This window comes from Lathamus discolor, chromosome 14 (assembly GCF_037157495.1).
Source record: "Lathamus discolor isolate bLatDis1 chromosome 14, bLatDis1.hap1, whole genome shotgun sequence".
Lineage (NCBI taxonomy): Eukaryota > Metazoa > Chordata > Aves > Psittaciformes > Psittacidae > Lathamus > Lathamus discolor.
In genome coordinates, this window is record NC_088897.1 from 9,171,735 (window position 1) to 9,186,991 (window position 15,257).

The following is a 15,257-nucleotide window of genomic DNA, read 5'->3' on the forward strand; positions in this document are numbered from 1 at the left end:
GCCTCACCTGCACAGGGCTCCCAGCACGTACTGGGGCCAGTTTGTGCTGGTGGAGATGGTACAGCCCATTTCACAGAGAAATCGATAGGAAGCGTTGTTATGCTTCCAGGCCAGCATCAGTAGCGCAAAGCCCAGGGTGAAGCTGGACAGGCAGTGATGTGCCTGCAATTCAAACATCAAACACCCCGGGATCGCCTCGTTCACAGCTGGAGCTGCTTCTCAGGCACCTTCACAACTCCATGCCCCTAAGAAAACAAACTCGCTAAGTGCCTGTTCCGCAGCCTGACTGGAGCTTCACTCCCAACTGACACTTTACAGCAACAATAAGAAGTGATTCTGCTGCCTGCCAAACCCTGACAGGGCAGGGAAATGTTCCCTTCTCCCAAGCCTTTAGAGCCATTCTGCTTCATGCAGAAACGTGACATTTGGAGCGCCGAATGAATCACAGAATCCCAAGGGTTGGAAGGGACCTCAAAAGATCATCCAGTCCAACCCCCCCGCAAGAGCAGGGTAACCTACAGTACATCACACAGGAACTTGTCCAGGCGGGCCTTGAATATCTCCAGTGTAGGAGACTCCACAACCCCCCTGGGCAACCTGTTCCAGTGCTCTGTCACTCTTACAGTAAAGAAGTTCTTCCTGATGTTAACGTGGAACTTCCTATGCTCCAGTTTACACCCATTGCCCCTTGTCCTATCACTGGATATCACTGAAAAAAGCCTAGCTCCATCATCCTGACACCCACCCTTTACATATTTGCAAACATTGATGGGGTCACCCCTCAGTCTCCTCTTCTCCAAGCTAAAGAGACCCAGCTCCCTCAGCCTCTCCTCATAAGGGAGATGTTCCACCCCCTTAAGCATCTTTGTGGCTCTGCGCTGGACTCCTTCAAGCAATTCCCTGTCCTTCTTGAACAGAGGGGCCCAGAACTGGACGCAATATTCCAGATGCGGCCTCACCAAGGCTGAGTAGAGGGGGAGGAGAACCTCTCTTGACCTACTAACCACTCCCTTTCTAATGCACCCTAAGATGCCATTTGCCTTCTTGGCCACAAGAGCACATTGCTGGCTCATGGTCATCCTCCTATCCACCAGGACCCCCAGGTCCCTTTCCCCTTCGCTACTTTCCAGCAGGTCAACCCCCAACCTGTACTGGTACATGGGGTTGTTCTTCCCCAGATGCAAGACTCTACACTTGCCCTTGTTAAATTTCATCAAGTTTCTCCCCGCCCAACTCTCCAGCCTGTCCAGGTCTCGCTGAATGGCAGCACAGTCCTCTGGTGTGTCAGCCGCTCCTCCCAGTTTTGTGTCATCAGCAAACTTGCTGAGGGTGCACTCAGTTCCCTCATCCAGGTCATTGATGAAAATATTAAACAGCACCGGTCCCAGCACTGACCCCTGAGGAACTCCACTAGTCACAGACCTCCAGCTAGATTCTGCGCCATGAATGAATGCAATGAGAAGACTTGAACTGGTGCAACACAACCGCTCTGACTGTAGAACTGTGCTCAAATTATAGATTTAAGTAAAATCCTTCAGCCTCTTTGTGCAAGATAGAACCAAGATTTGTAAATATCCACGCAGGTCGCTCAGGGGTTAAAGGGCAGCTTGGCTGCGGCAAAGGGAATACTGCAGGATACACTCCAAAATTCAAATCAGCCAATGCAGAGGAGGGTTGAGCCTTCCTGTCCCATCTGGCTCCACACTCAGCTGCCAGCAAAAGCTCAGTTTGCACTCCAAACCTGTTTGAGCACCAGGAGCGTTGCTGTACAGCCTCTATTCTATTGCTCTGTTGCAAAGATAGGAGATTTGCCTGTTTTGTCTCCAGAACTGTTGGCAGAAGCACTATGTAAACCTAGCGGTAAATACTGTTAAAACCCAAAATCTTGGTCAGTGTGGTTTCCATCCTTGCAAGACCAGAAGCCCTCCTAGTCACTATGAAAGCAATGTCTGAATCACAGCTGAAGGGGAAGAACCTGGACCGCACTATCCCCTGGCATATTATGTATTATTATTAGCCCCTTTGCAAGCTTCAGACTGAGCTCTCCCTTCCCTGAATGGCTCTCCAGGGCCTTGGCAGTACAATTGCTCTCAAGGGCAGAGCTATGCATATGTTATCATTATTGCTGTGCTATTCAGACAGGTTGGGATGTCTGAACTGAATACTGTAGCTGCATTACAAATACACAAGAGGCCACGCTCACTGCCTTCAGTGTAACTGCCTGGCTGTGCTTTTGATTTTGGCAAGGAAAAAACAGACATTTTATAACCGAAAAAGCCAAGCAGAGCCATGGCTGTAGCCTCGCTTCCCGGGAGCTTGATCTTGTTGGATGAATGTTGGGTATGTTCTGCTGAATCACTAACCTGAGGAATTCTCTTGCTTCCTTGATTGGAGTGTGGGAGAGAGAAAGGATGAGCTGCTTAAGACAAAAATTACAGCACATTAAGGTGGAAGAGGGGTTTCAACTACTGTCTACTCTTTTAAAGCCAAGAGGAGTGGTAAAACAGAGGGTGTGCAAATGTCTGGGTGCAGCAGGTTAGAAAAATCACTTGCTTCCATGTTAATTCTCTTAATCTTGTTACTTTCTCTTTAACCAGCTTAAACTCCTGATGTGTGTGTGGGTAAGGATAAAGCCTCGGTCATTGCTATGTACTTAAGAAGGGACAGCAGTTCACATTCTAGATACGTGAATAATGTTTACCCACATTGGCCTTTTACAGCTTTCATTTTCTTCCTGCTATGCTCAATAAAAACCAACCGATTGCCCCTGTAATCTGACTGCCATCTTTTCTGGGTGACATTTACTTCAGGGTCCTGCTTCCCAGAGTTACTGCCTATAGCTTTCCAGTATCAGATTCTGAAAAGCTATACCTATGAGACTTTATCCATCTGGTTCTGACCTTTACAGCCTATTGAGTCTCCATCTGGAAGACTTTTATTCTACTGGTATTGCTTATGCTTATTATGATTAACACACTTGCCTCAATTCCCATGGAAGATCTCTGTTCTGAGAATGCAAGGCTCCTAATGCTCATTCTGGGCTTTAAACTTTAGACTACACTATCTGCCTCGTCTTCAGCTTCAAAGATAAATCAGGTCACGGCACCTTGCTTTCATTTGTCTCTGCCAGGGACTCCACCTGAATATGAACCTCAAAACGCTGAATCCACGCTTAGAGCTGGTCTGTGTGTTCACAGACAGGTCCTGGTTCATGCTGGGGTCAGAGGCACTGTGTTGATACAAATAAAACCCTCTCCATCTCAAATGGAAGAACAAATAAAACCCTCTCCATCTGGAGAAGAACATGCACCAGTCAGGAAGGGAATTAGTCTTTCCACCCCAATCTACATTCTTTCTTTATGCATTAGGAGACACTTGGCAGTCACAGTGTACTAAGCAGCAAAGCAGTTCTGAATCTGGGCATCTCACCCCATCTATGACCAGCACAAATAACCCTGGGTAAATATCAGCCTCAACTGTCACTTTCAGCCTCTTGCTGAACCATGTGTGAACATATCCACATATATCACACCCTGACATCTCCACAGAGAACCCAGCTCCTCCCAAGGAATAAACCAAAGCATCTGGAGTGTGCTCTGAACAGAGTCAAGGCAGCAGAGCAGCTTACTTCAGTAACTGAAACACCAAGTCTGGTGGTGAGAGACAGCAGGTCTTCAGAATCAATTGTTCCTAAGCAGATTCTATTTTCTGTAAGATAACAAGGGAATTCACAGACATTCATACAGTTGAAAATGGCCAACACAGCAAATTCTGACAAAGATAAGAACTGTCTTGCATCCTTTCCAAGTGTCGATCCTGGTTGCTGAGCTGTTCCGTTTTACTGGCTCCCCAGCATGTGCTCACCACAGCAGAGGCACTGGCACAGCTCAGGTACTCTGCTGAAGTCAGGCAGAGGAGCAGTGGATCCATTTTAACATACATATTCTTTATGAGCCGTTGTACGGCTAATACTTTAAGGCATGGTTTGTGATAGCAGAGCTTTGTGTTGTAGAATGGATTACGGGGACAGGGTTTTAAAGAGCCAGAGGTATCTTGTTTGATCATTTGCTTAAAAGCAAAGCAAACACAAACTAAAGCAGCTGCACTGACAGGTATCTTGCTACCCACTGGTATTTCCATGCTGTACAAAGAGCAGATTAACTGACAGCATTGTCAGATTCAGATCTCTTTATAGACAGGGAATGGGACCGAGACTCAACACATTTGATCTTTGCTCACTGGTCAGCAAGGCAGAAAGGATTTTTGCCCTTCCACATCCCAGGACTCAAGAATCTATCCCCATCAAAAAACTGGTGCTACCAGACATTAAGGACAATGTCCTAAAAGCATCCTGAACAGCTCAACTGATGGAAAAATAACCCTAACCCCCAACCCTTATTGCAGTTACTGCAACATGCTGACAGGAATTACCAGCTTTACACCTGAGCCAAGATCTGGCTGGGTCACAGGGAGATGGAAATGAGGCAGTTGGTGACACACAGCTTTGAATGCCAACCTGTCACCAGCTCGTGTTACATGATAATTTCTACTTGTGTTACAAATGCAGGGGGAATGCAGATAAATCACAGCTTCCCTGAGCAGGCCAAAACATCCAGGATTTCACCCCATCACAACTAAACAACAGTACAAAATCAATCTGGTCTGATTAATTAGCTCTATTATAATATTGTGTATTAAATCTAGTTTGTGGCTGGAGGCTGTATAAACTCCTAGCAAGTACAGCTCTTGCTGCAGAGGTTTTATAGCCAAAAAAGACAAGGACAGACCAAAGGATAGAGAAAATAAATGCACAAAGAACTGGGAATTTAGACAGACATAAACTGCCTTATTCCAAGGACATACAACGATGAACTTGAGTGTTCATAGTCCTGTTCTTTAAGCACACATTAAGCACAACAGGAGCCTGCAGTGCCAGTGATGGTGGGATTTCCAGACAGCAAGACAGGGCTGGTTCTGAGAGTTCCTTTGCAGAAGACAACTGAGGTGCAAATATTGAGTCCAGTCTAAGTGAGGCACAGCAAACCTTCAAAATCAAGAGCAGCGGCAGCTGGACAGAAAGAGGAAATCTGGTTTGCTGTTTCATGTGGTCACACTCTGTCCAGGAGATAAAGCTACCCAGATCAGACAAACCATCAGAACAACACTGCTCGGCCTGTGACACTGCCACAAGAAAGGATGAGGCCAGCATTAACAATCCAGCACTGAAACATGATGCTTATGTGGGGAGAGGCAAAGTAGTTTGGATTATGCAAATGAAAACCTTAATTTTATACTTACTGCAACCACGAGTCCTTAATTCCACTTTTTGGCCACTTCTTAAGCCTCTAGTCACTTCAGAGCTCTGAATACAGACACATTGTCTCTTCCATGTTCTTTCCTTACCTTTGCACTAGGATGATTGCCTACTGTCTCTTCAGTACTCCGTTTCAGAAACCGGGAGATCTCTCACACTCCTTAATCCCCAAGACTATCTCAATCTCAAGACAATTTCAGAGGAAGGCATCCAAATGCGTCTAAATTACTTAAAAAACACGGAACTTAATGTATTCATGAAAAGACAGTTCTGACCAAATTTTCTTCGCTATCGGTGAAGGAGAATCAATGGACCACGGGCATCTTTTAGTCTCTCCTGGGAGTCCTGCTGCCTAGTAGACTGCAGGAGAATCATAGAATCATAGAATATTTAGGGTTGGAAAGGACCTCAAGATCATCCAGTTCCAACCCCCCTGCATGGGCAGGAGACCTCACACTAAACCATCCCACCCAAGGCTTCATCCAACCTGGCCTTGAACACCACTAGGGATGGAGCACTCACAACCTCCCTGGGCAACCCATTCCAGTGCCTCACCACCCTAACAGGAAAGAATTTCCTCCTTATATCCCATCTAAACTTCCCCTAGTTAAGTTTTAACCCATTACCCCTTGTCCTGTCACTACAGTCCCTGACAAAGAGTCCCTCCCCAGCATCCCTATAGGCCCCCTTCAGGTACTGGAAGGCTGCTATGAGGTCTCCACGCAGCCTTCTCTTCTCCAGGCTGAACAGCCCCAACTTCCTCAACCTATCTTCATATGGGAGGTGCTCCAGTCTGAGAATCCGGTTTGTCTGTGTGCAGAGATCTAAAACATCACAACAAACATCAGAAACAGAAAAAGATTTATTAGAAATATTACACAGATTTTTGCATCGTACATTTTAATAATGTTAATCTTTAAATATTAGCATGCCCAAATCTGGCAATGCCTAGTATATACATTCTAATGTGCTCTTTGTATAAATTAGATTATGATGTAACATCTGTACCCAACAGAGAAAGCTAAAAGACTTGTTAGAGGTGATTATCCCAGATGACAAACTCAAGCCTGGACCCGCAATCAATAGAAAACATTGTGTCCAGCACTGTCCAGTGGAACTTGGCACATGTGAGTCAGAAATGTAGAGACCATCAGCTGAGAAACATGGTAACTGCCGTTCAGTTGTAAGCTTGATTCTGCACCGTATCAGTGAGTGAGTCTAAATGGCACTGGAGTTGGTAAAAACCAATACAGTCTAGCATAGTACAAGTTATTGCTGGGTTTAAAAACGCTTTAATGCTCAGTGCCCTGAGTCTTTTTAGGCAACAGCCCTCTTCTGACAGGAAAATGCATAATCTTATCCCATATAGACCCTGCCTTTCCTCAGATACATGAAGCACAGCTTTGCACACAGCTGCCCCATCAGATGCTTCCTGATGGAAAACCTGGTACCAAAAGAGCAAAAAGATGAGGGAGGTACAAACCAACCAGTGAGCCAATGCTCACACTTCATTGCCAAGGAAGAGAGAAAGTCAGTGATGCAAAAAGGCAGATTTGGAGGAGTTCCAGGTCAGGAATCAAACAGGGAAGACCAAATCATTCTGCCAGTGTGCACTTATTTGGTCTGGACATAAAACTTGTGCTGGTTGCAGATACAAAACAAGCTGATCAGAGTAAAACTGTAAAAGCAACTTCAGAACACCTGCCAAAGCTCAAAGAGAATGTGTCTCAATGAAGGGAAACTGGAGAACATACATAAATCAAAAACCACTCTGCCTAGCACAGTGCCTTGCTGCAGCACTGGAAGGACCAGGAAATCTTTGTCCCCTTTGCATTTCCATGACTGTCACAGGCACAGGAAGGAGAACCTGGCAAAGGCAGCAAGCTCTGTGCTCTCTTCCCTCCTCGTCTTCCTAGATCCACCCGAGGATGCACTCTTAGGAGAAATGTCACTCAAGACGACAGTAAGGGCTCTCAAGCCGATTTCCTTTGCTGTCCACAAACGCCCAGGCACATGTCCCATGTATGCCCCTCTCCTCACACACTGGACTCCCACTCCATCATTCAGTTCCCTTGTGTACTTTCAGAAACAGCTCATCAGCCTTTCTAGAAAACCTTCTCAGAGGGCTGACTCTGAGCTCGCTTCTCAACACCTCTGTACCTTCCCAAGCCACGAAACAACTTGTACCTTCTATGACCCACCAGAAGCTCTGGGAGCCAGACTGTATACCGTCCCCACACTTCACTCTCCTTTCCTCTCCAGCAGCTATGGTACAACAGACACACAATGCGATACCCCTCCATGGAACTTCACTGAAATCCCCATCCTAACCATTCTTCTCACGTGCTCATTCAAAATCAGCTATTTGGTTTCTTGTAGTCCAACAGACTACCCAAGTACACACATACAAGAATGTGCAGGTATGTTGAAGAGTGACTGTACATTTAGGGAGCATACGGTGACACAGTGAAAAGATTTCATCTGCCTACATCAAGGAAAGATCCATTACTCCTAAGAGGCAGAGTCCAAAAGGATTTAGGCAAATTGCTACTGATACAACACATTGCACCATCCACTTTAGGACATTTTCAGAGCATTCTCAGAACTCCTATGATGACTATCCCTATATCCTCTAGCTTAACTTACTCAACAAACTCTCTAATTGTAAAGGCAGCTAGATCTTTAATTTTACAGTTCTAATTTGAGATGTCTTACAGGGCCTGTAGATTTTCTGGTCTGCAGCATCTTGGGAGGAACAAATTTTAATTCATATTCAAATTTTAGGGCAGCATGAAGCAAAACAATGATTTCTGTAACTATGCAAGGTTCAAAAGGAAGAAACAAAATACACAATATTGTAACAGTTAAACGAACAAATAAACAACGTTCTCAATCTCAAAGAATAATCCTGAAGACCATCTCTCAAAGCATCACCATTTCAAAATGAGGAGTTTTGCAGGTTTGAGGACTGAAAAGTAACACTCAGCAAACAGTGAAGCTGGTTATCATTTCCTACTGACAGATGGCTCCTTGTTCTAACTCCTAAATAAGTAAATAACAGAAATGTTAAGAATATACCATTAGAACTGGGTAGAATTAGTGTTTGGTCTGTGCTGATGGGGACACGGGAGAGTAAGCAGCAAAGAGATGACAGGAACATTACTTTGCAAAAAATATTTGGGGAAAAGCCCCAAAAGTTGCTCAATCAAAAATGGTTAGAGTCTTGGAGAACCAGATTAGAATAAATTTCAGAACAGTGCTGGAAGCAAGTGATGCTGACACATCAGATAGCGCATGTATTGAGCGTACATCTGACCGTCACACGGAACACACGCTCCCTGTGAGCAGAGGGTTAAGATTATCTTTCCTTTTTGGATCCAGTGGAACCCTCCGACTTTGAAATGTTTACCAGACGCTGGGAATTAAAAGAGTATTTCTCATCCCTGCAAGTGCCCGATCCAAAGCCCACTGAGGAATATGGAATTTTCTGTGTTGACTTCACTATGCTTTGAACCACAGCCTGTTGGACAGAATTGGGATCTCTGCCAATGGATACCTCAAGGGACAAGAGCTGCTGCAGCCACAAGGCAGCAGAGCTCTGCAGTGTAGCTGACTTCTGAAATGTACTCTGCTTAGCAGCTATTTTTCTCTTCCATCTTATCACATAACAGGAGACTTGTATCTGAGAACACTTAGAGCAACTCATCCTATGTTCTCTAGGGATGGCAGAGTGTACGCTTAAAAAATACTGGAGAGCTAATTCAATCTAGAAAGCATTCTCTTGCAAAGAAATAATTCTGGCCAGCATCTACAACTGCTTTCTCACAGTATAGGATGACACAAAGAGTGCAAGGGCACCGTAAGTGCTTGCCACTGTCCTTTTTTATCACACAGACTCAAAAGATTGGAATCAGACTTTCCTGGGGGTAATGAATTAGAATAAATGTCAGACTAAAACTAAGAGCAAGAGATGCTTTTCTCCTTGCACTCCTCCAGCTTCATTTCTGTTCAATACTATCACCTATCCCTTAATCCTGTATTTTGCTGTGAGAAAACCAAAGCCTGAAATAGGTTGTTTACTAATTAGATAGTACTAAGAAAAACAAACAACAGAGCACTGTGGGGAAGCCAGAGGCTGAGATCAGCTGCCTGTAAAGAAAGCCCCAGAAAACCTGAAACCCAGTTTCTTCTGTGAAATCATTTGTTTCTATTTCACGAGCCTTTTTTCAGGAGTTAAGAGCAGTGAGCATACACTATTATTTCTTTTGTAAGAGAGAAATTGTCCCTAGCTCCCTATAATTAACATCCACAAAGCATCAAGTCTGGTCACAGGGTTAAAAATGCTAACTAAACACCAACTTTCTTCTACCAGCATTATCTAAAGCAGCTAGACAGGCTCCTAAGAGGTCCTGTACAAAGCCCACTCTCCAAGACCTGCTCTGAGAACAAATCAAGCAGCCTCTTTGATCCTGCTATCCTTGGAGACCAACAGAAAATTTAACTTCATGAGATGAAATGGTATAATGGAAATTAACAGTATCTTTCAGACATTTTCCTAACAGTATCGTTGAGCTGGAAAGCTATTTTCTGGCACCTTAACGATTTCCATGACACATAGAAGGGTTCTAGTTACAATCTTTGTGAAGCTGCAACTTCCACCAGTACTAATATATTGCTGTGTTCCTTGACAGGGTAACGTCACTTCCAAGCATTTAACAGTGCCCTGTGGACCATATTTTATTGGACAGAGCACAGGATGCTTCAGGAGTCATGCCTCTACACAGCAATTACACATCTGTGCTGATTATACACGATCAACACAGAAGAAAGAAGCTACTCCACTCAATCCACACAAATACATACTACTGAGATGTTACTGTATTGCTTAGTCATCACCTGATTACAGGCACCTTGCAGACTAAGGCTAGCAAACTGCATTTGCAATATTCCTAGGATAACTGTGCCTGCACAGTCAGCTGGGAAAACAAGCTCTGGCTTCCCATAGTAATCAAGTAATGAAGTTGTACCAATAAACCTATTTTTCCCTCAGAAATTACTTCTGTTTGCTCTGAAATGAAGTCCCAGCACCCAACAGGATTCTTTTAGAGTTCTTTAACTGGTGATGGATCAGAACATGGTTTCTGAGTTACAAATAACCCTGTTATTAGCCTGCTGGTTAAGCTATGACAAGCACACTAGTACATTTACTGAATCAGGTGTGTGAGAATAACTGAGGTTAAGGTTCTACACACTTATGTGCATCTGTCATGGTGTCTTATAAAATACATGGAGGCAAGAAAACAACACATATTTGGGATGAGTTAAGCACGTTTTGGCAAGAAGAGCATTTTTGTGAACTTTTGTATTAACATGAATCTCCCAGCCTCCCTTGAGTACCAGCATAGTCCACATTGATTTAGATCTTCATTTTGTAGCAGGTCTCCTGTTGGTGGAGTCTAGTTTGAGGCAAACATTGTTTAGCACAAGGGATCCTCTTCAGAAAATCCCACGTGTGTTTGAAAACACTCTGCAACTTCCACATGGGAATAAAATTACAGATTAATTTGGTTTGCGTAGATAAGACAATGGATATTTATTTGGTTGTAGTCCCAGACGTCATCAGAATTATGGAAGAGCTTTCTTTCAAACTAAGAGCTTAGGCTGGTTGTGGAAGAGGAGCAAGTGGATTTTTAAAGTGATCGAGTGCATCTGTCGCATTCTTTGTTCTCTTCCCCATTTCTGTCCACCTCTTGCTCTGTGTCTCAGGTCTCAAAGTACTTGTAAATCTGGGCAACATACTGCATCACACTCTGCCAGTCTGGGCGGTCTGTGTACATCATCTCACTGAGTTCCTGCACAGGACAGACACATTGACAAAACGTAGTCAAGCACCATTATTGGGAACACAACAAGGTCCTCTGCGTAGCTGTGACTGTTGTTTACTACTACTACTGCCATTTCAGAGCTGCTTAAAGCCACATACAGTATAAAAGCCCATGGGAATGACTACTGGCCTAGTGCACCTCTGAAGCTCATTAAAAAAGTATTTAAACAGCCATATACATTTTACATTCTGAAAAGATTTTTTCCATCTGCAATCAAAGATCAATTCTTTATTTAAATCGCTGCTTCTTCAAATGTCTTTGGTTCTGTATTTATCTTATGGACCCCAAAATATTTTTTCTTTCATATTAAACTGATCTCTTCCTTTTCATCATATTGATTTTGGAAGAGGCTTTTTAAACAGCTTAACATACTAATTATCTTTCTGTTTCTTAAAACACTAAACCAAAAGAAAATTGTCTAACAGGCAAGTCTGCTCCTGAAAGTAGGAATCTTCTGGAACTGGCTTCCAAGAGGAAGACATAATCAATACTCTTATTTCAATACTCGACAATCTTTGGAAGTTCCTTCAAATGATATTAATTCTATGACTCTTCTTTCTACAGACTTTCAGAGATGGTGCCACTGCCTTCCCTATCACTCTGAACATTTTCAGTGCAAGCTGGCTGGCCACATGGCAACAAAGGCTCTGTAACAGTGTATGGAGTATATCTTCCCTTGCTAAAAGAAGGTTACTCACCAGGCTGGGTTTGATGCCTACACTTTCAGCAGCTTGAAATGCTAACAGCAGGTTTCTCTTCTGTAAAACAAAAGTTCAAAGGGTTACCATCAAAGTATGAATCCTGAACTCTACCTTTATCTGGTTAATCAGTAAGTTTAAATGAGCAGGTATATTTGAAAATCACTAGATTCAGTACTTTCACATAGATACTCTTTTGTATTAGTCAGGTATGCTCACAAAAAAGTTCTTTGTCTTTGAATAGCTCATCTACTTTTGCCCAAGCTACAGCCCTCTGTTTTGGACAAATAGGTTCTTGTGAAACTGATTACAACTGGGCAAAAAAAGCCACTAAGGTTCTGTCTTTATTATGAGTGAAAGGTTTCTGAAGAGGTGTTAATTAATATATGACATTCCTGTATATAGTATAATTCTTATTGTAATACTAGTTGTCTTAAGCAGATCCAGGTTCTTCCTCTTTGTGATGGTCTTAACATGGTCAGACTTTTAAATACATTGCTGTCCAAGTAGCTCAGTGAATGGTCTGCCTGCCTACTGATCCAGCACTTTTAAAATGTGCTGTTAACTCAGGAGTCCAGAAATGCTTTAGCCTTTCCAAAGGGATGCTGTCTTCAGGTTTATCTGCAGCACTCACTGAATTCCAGTGACGTGTCACTAACTCTTTAACTAGTAGTCCCTGCATTTCTCTTTGAGAGTTCACTGTTGGTTTCCTTTCCCTTTTCATCCAGTCAGTTTGCTCTGTAGGTTCCCAAATGACACTTGGCTCCTACTGTTGCTCCCATCTATTTCTTTTGCATCAGTCAAGACCTTGCAACACTGTGTCTCCACTACATATCCAGCAAAATGGACAGTATTTACCATGAATACTACAAACGGTGTAGGAGCAGGTACAACAAAACTTACTTTATCCTGGCTGTTGAGCTCCTGGTAAGGAATATGTGCAGGCAAGTATGTGTGCAGGAGAGCGCAGAAGGCCAGCCCATCACTCCAGCTGCTGCTGAAGTTGGTAATATCAATGTTCTGTAACAGAAAACATGAACCGTTCTGAGCAGTGCTATACAAAACAACAACAAAATCTCCCAACAATACTTTTATGCACTCATTCACCAAAACCTCAGAGTATTAAAGGAACATAGGTTTACATTTTCCATTCTCCCCTTCTTTTTTAAGTAAAGTAGAAAGATACCATATAGGATGGCAAGTTTCCAAGTCTTGGATAAGGGATTATTATGGAGTTAAATGTTTTTCACAGTGGATGGATTTGTAGAACAATGAGGCAGTGAATCAGCGTATTTTGACCACCATTGTCTTTCTGATACTACACATCAACACACTTTAATGAGAACATGTAATTAACAATTATGACTTGATTTATCCACTTATCAAAAGTTGTATCAAACTGATGAAATACTAACATAGTCCTCAAGCCCTAAATAAAGAATGTGCTTCTGTGTACATGAGAGGAAGGCTTAAATGTGGCAACAGCGATGGCTGAATGGGCAGCTTTCTGAGAGCTGGGCATTGGAAGAGATGCATTCCAAGAGATGTGCCCAGCTGGCGGTCATCTGTGTGAATGCATGTCTGCATTCCCATATTCTTTATCAATGCAGCATCTTTCATCTGTATATCACAGAGCACTTAACAAAATGCAGATAAAGAACGGGAAGTTTGAGAGATAGAATTTAATCATCTATCCTAATTCACAAAATGAGCTGTAAGTACTTAGGAGAGAAGAGGACTTTCCTGATGCTCAATCTCTTACTGCCACAGTCACTGACAAATAAATGTGGCAGTGTCACTGGTAACAAGTACAATAACAGGATCCTCATGGAACAGAATCAGACAAAAACCTTGTATCTTGTCTTCACACATTTCCATCAAGGCTGAATTTGCTCGAGGAAGCAATGTTTCAGGGAGCATGGATATATTAATAAACACCCAACTGAAATCCCAGAACTGAGCTAGAAAAATCCCAAATTTGTCTGTAGCAACCTTCCCAGCTCCAACAGGAGGGCAGTGAAAAAGAAACGCTTTGAAAGAAATAGTCTAATATGGTTATGAATTTAAATGGTGAAAACTCATCTTCCTTCCCCTTATTGCTAGATGGTAGGATTCTTCTTTGTCACATAACTTATTATAAGGATGCACTCAAGTGGCACAGAAGAAACCCAGTTTCCCTACTCATGACAACTTAAGTCTAGAACTTGCCATGTTCAACAGGTGGATTAGAGCGATTACAGAAACTGGTACTTTAAACTCAGCCCATCTGTGAAGAACTCTTTTCAAATACAAACATCACTAGAGGTTCTTCAGGGATTCTGTTGCGAGGCACAGTTGTAGTTAAACATGTTTGTGGCCCAGCTCTGATCCTGTGAACAAGGTGACCTTTCTGCTGCTCTTGTTTGCACTGACTGGCCATACCAGCACACTAAGGAATTCTCACAGTTAAGTTTTGCTTCTGTTGTAGCAGCTGTAACTCCAAATGCCAGCTAAAAAACAGATCAGTGAACTAAGTGATATTCCTCTGAAAAGTAAGAGCTCCTGGAGCACCAAAGGCTCCAGGACATGATGGTACTGCACCACCTCATGCTACGGCAGGTTTGGAGCTACCCTTCCTGCATGCTCAACTTCAACTCAGATTCTCTGAAATTTCATTTTCTTTATTTAGCTACTTTCCAGTTTCTTTCAAGATTCCCCAAAAGACAAAGCTTTTACTGCACCTCTCATGTAACAGCTAGCGCAGACGCAAACCCAGACAGGAAGTATTTTAGCATATACTTGTCACGGTGCTCCACTGATTAGTTGGCCAACCTGGACTTTGCCCAGTCAGACAGGATTTCAGATTAGTAATAAATGTCCATATCCAAACATGACTCAAATCGAAGCAGTACAGAATACTGCAGTTTAAAATACTTTGGCTGTAATAAATCTACAAGTGTAATGGTTTCAGAAAGCAGGCTATCAACAGCAGACATTACCGCACTGCAGCAGCCACCACAATGAGTTTTGTTCTATTAACATCTGTCAGCGGAGATAAAAGAAAAGCAACACAGTGGCTGAATACCATCACAAGAAGAAACCACTTTTCTCTGAAAGCTGTCTTGGCTTTGCCTCATCCATAAAGTCGCATCATGGAAGTCCAACTTTGTACTATGGAATTAGATAAAGCTGGATTACTCTTTCTTGATGTTTCAGATAAACAAGTTACTATTTATCAATCTGCAGTTAGTGGGAAAGGATCAACTGCCAAATTACAGAAGTGTTTTTACTGAGGCCAATTTATTTTAATCAGCAAATAGCTGACCATCAAATGCCAATATTCTCATTTTATATTGTATGATAGAAATGGAAAGTGGAGGT

General features: G+C 42.9%; 1 protein-coding gene across 4 annotated transcripts in view; it reads right to left on the reverse strand.

The window, feature by feature from the left end:
- Positions 1-9,832: 9,832 nt before the first annotated feature.
- SPECC1 (sperm antigen with calponin homology and coiled-coil domains 1) overlaps positions 9,833-15,257 on the reverse strand; it is a 91,544-nt gene continuing 86,119 nt past the window's right edge. For all 4 annotated transcript variants that reach the window (XM_065694426.1, XM_065694428.1, XM_065694427.1 and 1 more), the window contains 3 exons: positions 12,801-12,917; positions 11,898-11,957; positions 9,833-11,166 (listed from right to left, as the gene is read on the reverse strand). In XM_065694426.1, the coding sequence (XP_065550498.1) occupies positions 11,077-11,166; positions 11,898-11,957; positions 12,801-12,917 (267 nt within the window). In that variant the 3' untranslated portion in view covers positions 9,833-11,076. The remainder of the gene's footprint in view (positions 11,167-11,897; positions 11,958-12,800; positions 12,918-15,257) is intronic.